Raw genomic sequence first — 11,001 nt, 5'->3', positions numbered from 1 at the left:
GTACATGCCATCCAAGCTCTGTTTGACTCAATGCCCAGGCGTATCAAGGCCGTTATTACGGCCAGAAGTGGTTGTTCTGGGTACTGATTTCTCAAGATGTATGCACCCAAATTGCGTGAAAATGTAATCACATGTCAGTTCTAGTATAATATATTTGTCCAATGAATACCCGTTTATCATCTGTATTTCTTCTTGGTGTGGCAATTTTAATGGCCAGTAGTGTATATTCATTTCAGTAGTAACTGCTGGACTGAGTCAGTGTCCCCCTTAGCTGATTGCGAGTCCACGTGCGTCCTGCAGCGCAGTAGAGTTGTCTGGAGACGTTTACCACCGCGGGCCTGGCAGTGTTGAGCAAGCAGGTCGTGAGCTTCTTCCCTAGAGGGAGGGTACGTCTTTGTTTTGTCCTGCGACGCCGTCAGCTGCGGCGGCGGCCAGGATCCGCTAAAGGCAGCCAGAGGCGGCTTCTGGAAGCGGCGACCCGCTCTTCTTGTTGGCACCGCCGGCCAGGTGGTGCAGCCACCCTGCCCTGCGGCTGGCCTTGAACTGGCTGCGCCAGGGCACAGCCACCTATAAGTACACGGACGCGACCCCGGCGCCGGTAGTCAGTCCCTCAGCACCGACGACAAACCTATCTGCTCCGTCATGTTCAAGGTGAGTAGCAGCGCTTCAGGCCCCTCAGTGGAACGAAGGATTACGTGCACTAACGAAAAAACGAAGTTTTTCTTGTTCATCGTATTTATTAACTGATTTTTTTTCCAGTCGCTTTGCATTCAAAAACTCGATTGCTTATTGTTCAGCCGCCCTAATGGGATGCATGAATCAGTTGACAACCGCAAACTTGTACTGTCTCATACCAACACCCGGGATATACAGGGTGGTCCATTGAACGTGACCTGGCCTAATATCACACGAAATAAGCGTCAAACGAAATAACTACAAAGTACGAAACTTGTCTATCTTGAAGGGGGAAACCAGATGGCGCTATGGTTGGCCCGCTAGATGGCGCTGCCATAGGACAAATGGATATCAACTGCGTTTTTTAAAATAGGAACCCCAATTTTTTATTACTTATTCGTGTAGTACGGTCCGGACACTTGGATGATGTCATCGAGGATACCGAGCAGCATACATAGCACACGCCCGTTGGGCATTTTCATCACAATAATCATACATCAACACGATATCGACCTTTTCCGCAATTGGTAAACGGTCCATTTTAACACGAGTAATGTATCACAAAGGAAATATCGCCCGCACTGGCGGAATGTTACGTATTACCACGTACTTATATGTTTGTGACTATTGCAGGCCATCTATCACAAAGCCAAAAAAGTGGTCCAACTAAAAAATTCATATTTCTTTACGTACTACACGAATAAGTAATAAAAAAAGAGGGTTCCTATTTTTTAAAAACCAGTTGATATCCGTTTGGCCTATGGCAGCGCCATCTAGCGGGCCAACCACAGTGCCATCTGGTTTCCCCCTTCAAGTTAGACGAGTTTCTTCTTTGTAGTTTTTTCGTTTGATGCTTATTTCATGAGATATTTGGCCCGGTCTCTATCAATTGACCACCCTGTAAATTTCTGATCTGATAGACAAACTATCTTCCGCTAACTAATTCTAGCCGACCTTCAGTGTCATACCCCATTCTCCAGCCCCGTACTCTGTTGCGACTGAATTTTTGGCATTCTTCTACCTTACAGCAACATATTTCAACATCCGGTGGCAAGGAGACATTAAACGCCGTCCATTTAAATGACTATAATTCGGCAAAAAGTTCTACCTACCCTTCCAGCTGCTGGCGAATACTCCTTTTCCTTTCCATTTCAGGGTGTTCTTCCCACCTCTCCTACCCTCACCCCTGCAAAACACACACACACACACACACACACATACATACACTTTCATCACTCAAAAAACATGATTTTGCAACCTCCTACTCATTTGCTTACTACCTCTTTACAAAGACATTTTTTTTCCTGTAAAAACTTCCTCCGCCTACTGTTCACACCTCATAAGCTACTGGAGTGACCATTTCTCAAAACATCTACATCCATACTCCGCAAGCCACTTGACGGTGACGAAGGGTACTTTGAGTACCTTTATCGGTTCTCCCTTGTATTCCAGTCCCGTATTGTTCGTGGAAAGAAAGATTCTCGGTATGCCTCTGTGTGGGCTCTAATTTCTCTCATTTTATCCTCATAGTCTCTTTGCGAGATATACGTAGGAGTAAACAACATATAGCTTGACTCCTCGGTGAACGTATGTTCTCGAAACTTCAACAAAAGCCCGTACCGAGCTACTGAGAGTCTCTCTTGAAGAGTCTTCCACTGGAGTTTATCTGTCATCTCCGTAACGCTTTCGCGATTACTAAATGATCCTGTAACGAAGCGCGCTGCTCTCCGTTGGATCGTCTCTACCTCTTCTATCAACCCTGGTACGGATCCCACACCGGTGAGCACTATTCAAGCAGTGGGCGAACATGTGTATTGTAACCTACTTACTTGGTTTTCTGACTGCGTTTCCTTACAATACTTCCAATGAGCCTCAGTCTGGTATCTGCTTTACCGACGGTCAACTTTATATGATCATTCCATTTTAAATCACTCCTAATGCGTACTCCCAGATAATTTATGGAATTAACTCCTTCTAGTTGCTGACCTGCTATATTGTAGCTAAATGATAAGGGATCTTTCTTCCTATGTATTCGCAGCACATTACACTTGTCTACATTGAAATTCCGTTGCCATTCCCTGCACCATGCGTCAATTCGTTGCAAATCCTCCTGCAATACAGCACTATTTTCCATTGTTACAACCTCACAATATACTGCAGCATCATCCGCAAAAAACCTCAGTGAACTTCCGATGTTATCCACATGGTAATTTGTATATATTGTGAATAGCAACAGTCTTACCACACTCCCCTGCGTCACACCTGAAATCACTCTTACTTCGGAAGACTTCTCTCCATTGAGAATGCCATGCTGCGTTCTGTTATCTAGGAACTCTTCAATCCAATCACACAATTGGTTTGATAGTCCATATGCTCTTACTTTGTGTGAGGAACTGTATCAAACGTCTTGTGGAAGTCAAGAAAACCTGGGAACCCGTGTCTATGGTGCTCTGAGTCTCGTGGACGATAGCGGGAGCTGGGTTTCACACGATCGTCTTTTTCGAGACCCATGCTGATTCCTCCAGAGTAGGAAACGTCTGTTTTCAAATTTCTGTATTCTACTTAGTACCCTCATTGCGTAATCGTACGTAAACGAAGAAATTTTCCTCCGGGGGCTGTTATTTTATGAGTAAAGACACATTATACTTCATTTTATTTTTAGTAGATCTAAGTATCCTAGCCTCTCTGCATCTGAGATTTGCGATTTCGCTTTTGCAGTGTGTAGCTGGAGTCAAGAAAAATGACTTATTCCGTTTGTTATCCCAGTTACCTTTGTGTCTGTGAAAATGCCTTGGGAACAGTCAGATAGCCAGCGGTTTCTTCTATTCTGATACGAGAGGGTCCGGTTTCTTGCAGTCACCCATAAACAGATACAGAAATATCGTGGTGGGTTTGCTATCGTTGCAGAAGCAGCTCAGCATGGCATCGTTGTGCAGCTGTTGCACTGCATTCAGCGATGCCGTACAAGAGGTGCGTACTGAACAACGGTTGATAACTAAAGCTATCCGTACTGCTGTGTCTTAGCGTCAGCAGATAACCAACACTACCGGAAAAACTAAGACGAAAAGTAAAGTTGGCATTGCATTTGTCAACAAGTACCGTGCGTGAATGGAACAAGTCTGAATCCAAAAAAGACAGTTCGTGTCACTGTGCCAACATATACAACAAATTAAAACTCGTATACGTAACTAGTGAAGTGGAAACCTTAATGGCGTTGTAAAAGCCTTAAAATAAATGGGACGCATTTCACATACGGACTTCCCACCATTCACAGTTGTGCCGATATCTACTGTGGTTGTGTGAAACTCTTACGCACTTCATTACACGCTATCTACTTTGATGTTTGGAATATAAGCCAAGTAGTTTTTATTGGGACGTAGTTTGATAAGGCCAAAGCGGTCGAAATGAGCTGATTGCTTAGAAGAGAAATAGAGTGCTTATTTACAGAATAAAAGACAACAGCGAAAGCAAGAAAGTGACTTGCTTTATATATGATGTCGTGAAAAATACACCTGCGAATATGTTACGCAACCCACCCCACTTCATAGCTCATGGGAGATGGTACTTCACAGTGATATTAGCCACTCTCTGGCCTTTGCCGTTAATAGAGCACAGTGACCCTGTGAAACGTCCCCTTTGTACAATTATACACGACTGTCCTTAAACTGATACACAATATTTTTTTTTTTTTAGCGCAACGCAATCTGACTTTCAAAAATCCCTACAAAAGAATGGCCCTGACTAACATTAAACTATACCTTTCACAAATCACTTACCTCACAAAAATCTTCGCTGCTCAAGCTACTGCAATACAGCGAGCGCCACTACTGCCAGCTAAATGAAAGATTCAAACTACTTGATATCATCATATATAAATATAGCAGTTCATGACAAATTACAAATCTCCGCCATCTCTCTCCCCACATCCACCACTGCTGGCGGCTCACCTCCAACTGCGCAACGCTACGCGCTGTTCACATCCAGCTGCCTAACACTACAATGGCGAGTATTACAACAATGCAAAGCAGCCACAGACTGCACACAGCACAGCCAGTGATTTTCATACAGAGGTGGCGTTACCATAAAAAAACCTAAACAGCCTACTTACATAGAGAAAACATAAACAGCCTACTTACATAGAGAAAACATAAACAGCCTACTTACACCTGATGTATATATATTTTGGTTATAGTTTAAACTTTCGCTCCATGAGCCAGTGTAAAAAGAAAATGATTTACCGTATGGGTGTCTAACTTCATGGAAATGATGTTCAGACTGTGCGCTGCAGGTTTTGTGTTTTTCGTAGCGTTAGTCATGACTTAAGGTTATTCACGGGTGCTGGTAACGCGACATAGCATTGAAACGCAAGCATCAGTATGCGTTAAAATCGCAGACAGTCGCCGACCGGGGTGGCCGAGCGGTTCTGGTGCTACAGTCTGGAACCACGCGACCGCTACGGTCGCAGGTTCGAATCCCGCCTCGGGCATGGGTGTGTGTGATGTCCTTAGGTTGGTTAGGTTTAAGTAGTTCTACGTTCTAGGGGACTGATGACCTCAGAAGTTAAGCCCCATAGTGCTGAGAGCCATTTGAACCATTTTGCAGACAGTCAACATGGGCCCGAACAAGGTTTTACATGTGAAGTTTCTTTATCAAAAGAATTGTTGTGCTTTGCGCAAATACCTACGCATTAAAGTAATACGGAGAGGTCCTCGTTGCGCACTGTGGATGTACATGATTCTGAATTTCGAATTAACTTACGATTAGGGAACTGCGCTTGGGAGGGGTCGACGGCCAACTGCACCACAAATTGAAGAAGTTTCAGTTACCATTGCTGAGAATGCTGGACGTCATGTGCGATACTGAAGCAGTGAACAGCCTGTGTCACGACAGCTGAACATTTCCATGAGTGCTGCGAACGAGTGTGAAATTATGTCTCTTGTGCGGATCCACGCTGTCGCGGATGCAGATACACGTCACGCTGAGAAATGTTCGCAACCTGGAAAGTAAATATGGTACACAAGTAACATATGTTTCCCTCTCATGTGGAAACTATAATTTGGTTCCCTCGACAGGTTATTCGTTATTTCTCTTCTGCATGTCCATAAAAATTCTTCCACTTAGTTCCGTTGTCTTACGATCACTTGTTTTTCATGGTACCCTCTCAAGTAGTGGAAGTTTAATCATAACCACCCTGCAAGACGGTGTATTCGCTTTCATGAGAACTGCAGTTTGTCTTCAACATATCACTGACGTTAAACTTTAATCATCTTTCCTTCATATTCATTAGGTGTACAAAGACGCGGGTAAATGTAGACAACCTTGTAGGTGGGGGAACCACAGCTATGAGTATTCCTCTTGGGTATTAATAACCGCTTCAGCTGCATGTTGGTCCTTCATTACTGTACCACTACCGGTTCCGTGGCATTAAGGCCATATCTTCTGGTGACATATGATTAAAACATTAGAACCGTAAATCTCGCAATCTATTATCCCAACATTCTTTGTCCGACTAATACAAAACACAGCTAAAAGACGGTATGTCATGGATTAAATACTGCCAAAATTCAGCTGAAGCTGTCAATAATACCCAATACGGTTAAATGTATTTGCACACAACATAACTATTCCTATCTTGTTCTTAGGGTCCTTGCGTGAGATGCATCATGGGTTCGACGGAAGGTTGCACCGTCTTCCTTTGAATAACCCTTGCTCAAATGGCTTTTTCTCATTGAGCGTCTGTAATATTTTCCTCTTTCTTATAGGGAGCTGTTTCGATCTTGCCACCGTGTATCAAAACTCCTTTGATATTACCTATCAGACCTCCTAAAACTGGCGTAGCATAGTAGAGAACATCACATCAGCAACTTGTACGCTGTTTCCCCAGAACTCGTATAACATGTCAAGTCTTCCCCTTGATTTTCATGATTTAGCAGCAGCGAAAAAGTTACTGTACGTTACTTACATTTCAATGAATAAAAACAGTATCATTTCAGTTAGCTTCTCACGATTCCTGCCTTCTTTTGCACCGAATAAGTTAAAGACTTTCATGGTGACACAGTCTGATTTAACAAAGTCCAGTTTTAACCAACCAATTTCGACTCTTTTGATTGCTAAGCGCCGTTCCCCTACAACGTTTCCGGTTTCATATACTGAAAGCTGTAGTCCCGCAACGGGTCAAGTGTGTGGAAAATCCATAACCAAAGAAAGCTAGATGTGATACGGCAAAAACTACAGAACATAGCGCTCCAATCCATAGGAATATGACTCGGTGTACGATATGTTTAGTATCACAGCCGAAGGGGTAACCACTAGCTACACAAGATATACTGGAAGTTTATTTTTCTTCAACAAATGCACGATACGATAACTGTTAGTGCCAAGAATATGGACGTATAAAAGAGGAAGTCGTTCAATCACACTCTTACGAATAGAGAGATTCAGTTATGTCTGTGAACTGATCGCACCTGACAGGTCAGAAATGAACCTTCTGTATTTCACGGATATTTAAGATTTTGCACCGCATTACACTCCATAAAAATCACTTATAAACAGCCTTAAATTACTCCAGCTGTCAGAGGTGGATCTGGGTTTGATTCGCGGCGTGACCAAGTAACTCTGCTTACTGTAAAGACTGACTGCCTATGTCTCAGCCTCGCGAGGACAAGTTCAAGAATTGCTAGCGACTTTGAATTCAGATTACGGAACAAAACATCAGAATCGCTCACGCAACTCTGGTGTATCATGCCATTTTAACAATTTTTAGTTACCTCTACGAAGCCGTATTAAGACGTGTGACATGTAGATTGTGGCCAGCACAAGAAGAAAAAAAGGAAAAAAAAATCAAATTCTCTAAAATTGCTCTGACTGTCTCATTCGAATTTCGCTTGTAACTTAAGTCAGAAGGTATATTACAAATCGTTCAATATTTTAGAACCTCACCCTTCGATTTATGCAACGTCTATGTCTAATACTGCACTGTTACCAGTTCCATGAAGTCGTGTAGTCCTATGTATTCGAATACGCTTATGAACGATGCAGTCACACTTGCAAATTTCTGAATGCAATAAAACTTTAAAAAAACCGGGTAGGGGCGAGAGAGATGATTTTTTTTGCCTGGTTACATGGAAATGAATATAAATATACATATGTAACTTCCAGAAAACCATCTGAAGATGAACCTGAAAAGATTCGAAAACCGGCTTATGGGATAACAAATAACTGTTCATAAAAGACTGGTTGCAGTTTTACAAACTTGCATTCAATTAATAGACACGGGTTCTAAAATATCCATTATGGATAAGCTTTATCTGCTTTTAATAAGCAGCGCGGAGGTTCGAGTCCTCCCTTGGGCATGGGTGTGTGTGTTGTCCTTAGCATAAATTAGTTTAAGTGAGATTAAGTAGTGGGTAAGCTTAGGGACCGATGACCTCAGCAGTTTGGTCCCATAAGACTTTACCACAAATTTCCTATTTTTTGCTTTTAATTATTTTTACGGAAATATGACAACGCACAGAACTGGCTTCGAAACTGTGTTTTTTAGTGTGAATTCTGTGTTTAAAGCGTCAGAAATCAACACATTTTATTTTTGTAGTTACGTCTTAATATTCACTCGGCAATGGGTTTAAACGGGAATCTAAATTGTGTGAGAGTAGGAACCAAATTCGCAAGCTGTCATTGTCCCATACAACCAAGCTTTCGTCTAATCTGTTGAAATACTCTATGCTAACCTAGAGTATCGGGTTCACATGCAACTGTTTGCGAATCCACTAGTTCACAAATGTGATAATAGAACATCTGATGGGGTTCAATAGATAGTCATCTCCAAAAACATTATTGTTTAGCAAAAGATACGAAAACTGTGCTTTAATTGGAATGTACAGTGTAGAATTTGGTTGTTGGAGTGTGGATACTTATTCGTTATTGTTGTTTCCCACATACTTCTTAAGATATCAGATAACGAGCCACTGACGATGGCACGGAGTTAGAAAGACTTTTTAATTAAAGCAGTCGAAATAAAGGATTTTTTTAATTACTTTTTTGTCCCGAAACATAATGGATCTCTCTATTGCAATCATTTACGCAACGAAAACAAGTGAAGAGTAAAATCAAAATTTTAAAGATTATCACACTTATAGGCAATTTTCTGGTCTTAGTTTTTCCACTTCTTCATTTTTCAGGATGTAAGTTGAGTAATACATGATCTAAATTCCACTTTCTTTCTCACACACATTCTTTTAACGGCAATATTCACTTGCTCTGCTTTCTTTTGAGTTTCGTTTATGACAATTCGACACACTGATAATGTTGTTGTGCTTATTATTTTGTCATTATAATAATAATAATAATAATAATAATTATTATTATTATTATTATTATTATTATTACCATTCCTTTTGATCACACCATTCTCGTCAATTGGTTTGCAGTTACTTCCTTCAATTTTTCATCTTGAAAATTAAAAGTAGTTCTAAACACTACCTCCATCTGACACACTCTTTAAAATGCATACATACTTTCTCTTCATTTCCAGTCATGTCCTGAGTTCTAGACAGCACCTCCACTCCAGTCATGAGCTTTAAAGTAAAGAATTATTCGCACTGAATTTCTGGTGGAATCGCTCCCATTGGAGTGTGGATATTTGAACTTCACCTTGACAACAGATACTTATGCAACTACATATAAACCAATTTACTGAATTTCCCCTTGTACTGCTCCTACTCAATTGATTAGGTACGTGCTCTATCCGCCTCCCACACAGAATCCTGGACTTCTGCTTTTACTACTCCTACCCTGTTTCTTAGTTACAAACTCCATCTACATCCTGTACGCATTTCCTGTATTTCTGCTAGTACTGGTTCCACTCTATTGCTTAGTTACAAACTCCATTTTCTTCTCACTCATTTTCTGGATTTCTGCTTGTACTATTCCCACGCTGTTGCTTAGTTACAAACTCCATCTACCTCCCATACACATTTCCTGTATTTCTGTTAGTACTGCTTCCACTCTGTTGCTTAGTTACAAACCCCATTTTCTTCTCACTCATTTTCTGGATTTGTGCTTGTACTATTCCCACCCTGTTGCTTAGTTACAAACTCCATCTACCTCCCATACACATCTCCTGTATTCCTGCTAGTACTGGTTCCACTCTATTGCTTAGTTACAAACTCAGTTTTCTTCTCACTCGTTTTCTGGATTTCTGTTTGTACTATTCCCACCCTGTGGCTTAGTTACAAACTCCATCTCCCTCCCACAGACATTTTCTCTACTTCTCATTCGCATTTCCCGGGTTCCTGCCGTACTGACCCTACTCACGTGCCACGCGCTGCCCACAGCTCGCCGCCCTCGCGCTGCTGGTGGTGGCCGCCGCCTCGGCGGTGCCGGTCATGGTGGAGGAGCGCTCGTCGCAGATGGACCCGGGCACGGGCGCGGCCGTGACGTCGACGGTGATGCAGCAGCGCTCCGGCGGCAACTTCGCGTACACGGTGCACGAGTCGCGCCAGTACCCGGGCCCGCTGGTGCCGGCGCCCATCGTGCCCGCCGTGCAGGCGCCGGTGGTGCCGCTGCAGGTGCCCGGCCTGCAGTACGCGCTGCCGCAGGCCATCGTGCCCGGCGCCGCCGCCCCCGCCGTCATCGCCGCCCCGTACGGACACCTGCCCATCCAGAAGATCTAGCCCGCTGACCGACGATGCCGTTCACCTGCTGCTGTCAACTATCACTGCCTGCATCTGAATTTAGTCTTGTACCCCCAACTTTTATGGCCTCAATAAATACATTCCTAGCACTACTACATCGAATTACTCACTCATTCATATCAGGTGCTAGCATATTAATTATTTTTTTCGTTACTTCGCCGCTAAATATACTGGGCAAACCACAATGGAAGAGCCGGCGGTTGTGGCCGAGCGGATCTAGGCGCTCGAACTGCGTGACCGCTATGGTCGCAGGTTCGAATCCTGCCTTGGGCATGCATGTGTGTTTTGTCCTTAGGTTAGTTTGGTTTAAGTAGTTATAAGTTCTAGGGGACTGATGACCTCAGATGTTAAGTCCCGTAGTGCTCAGAGCCATTTTAACCAAGTTCTAAGTTATAGGGGGTTGATGACCTTAGATGTTAAGTCCCATAGTGCTCAGACCCATTTGAACCATAATGGAAGTCAGCACAAAGGAAAAAACAAAGTTGAAAATTTCATTCTTATTTACTAGATCACTAGTTTCGGATCCAAAACCCATCTTAAAGTCATCCAGACAGTCAAAATAGTATTTCCCAAAATGTAATAACCATATCTGGCAAGCCGGCCGTTGGTGGCCGAGCGGTTCTAGGCGCCTCTG

The 11,001-nt window shown here is 42.9% G+C and overlaps 1 protein-coding gene across 1 annotated transcript; it reads left to right on the top strand.

Annotated features, from left to right (window-relative positions):
- Positions 1–496: 496 nt before the first annotated feature.
- On the top strand, positions 497–10,462 carry LOC124711346. Its single transcript, XM_047241384.1, has 2 exons — positions 497–651; positions 10,008–10,462. The coding sequence occupies exons 1-2, from the start codon at positions 643–645 to the stop codon at positions 10,344–10,346; spliced, it is 348 nt and encodes a 115-aa protein (XP_047097340.1). The 5' UTR covers positions 497–642; the 3' UTR covers positions 10,347–10,462.
- The last annotated feature ends 539 nt before the right edge of the window (positions 10,463–11,001 follow it).

The sequence above is a fragment of the Schistocerca piceifrons genome, chromosome 8, assembly GCF_021461385.2.
Source record: "Schistocerca piceifrons isolate TAMUIC-IGC-003096 chromosome 8, iqSchPice1.1, whole genome shotgun sequence".
In the NCBI taxonomy this organism is placed as follows: domain Eukaryota; kingdom Metazoa; phylum Arthropoda; class Insecta; order Orthoptera; family Acrididae; genus Schistocerca; species Schistocerca piceifrons.
Note: the sequence above shows the minus strand (reverse complement) of the source record. Positions and strands in the feature narration are given on the sequence as shown.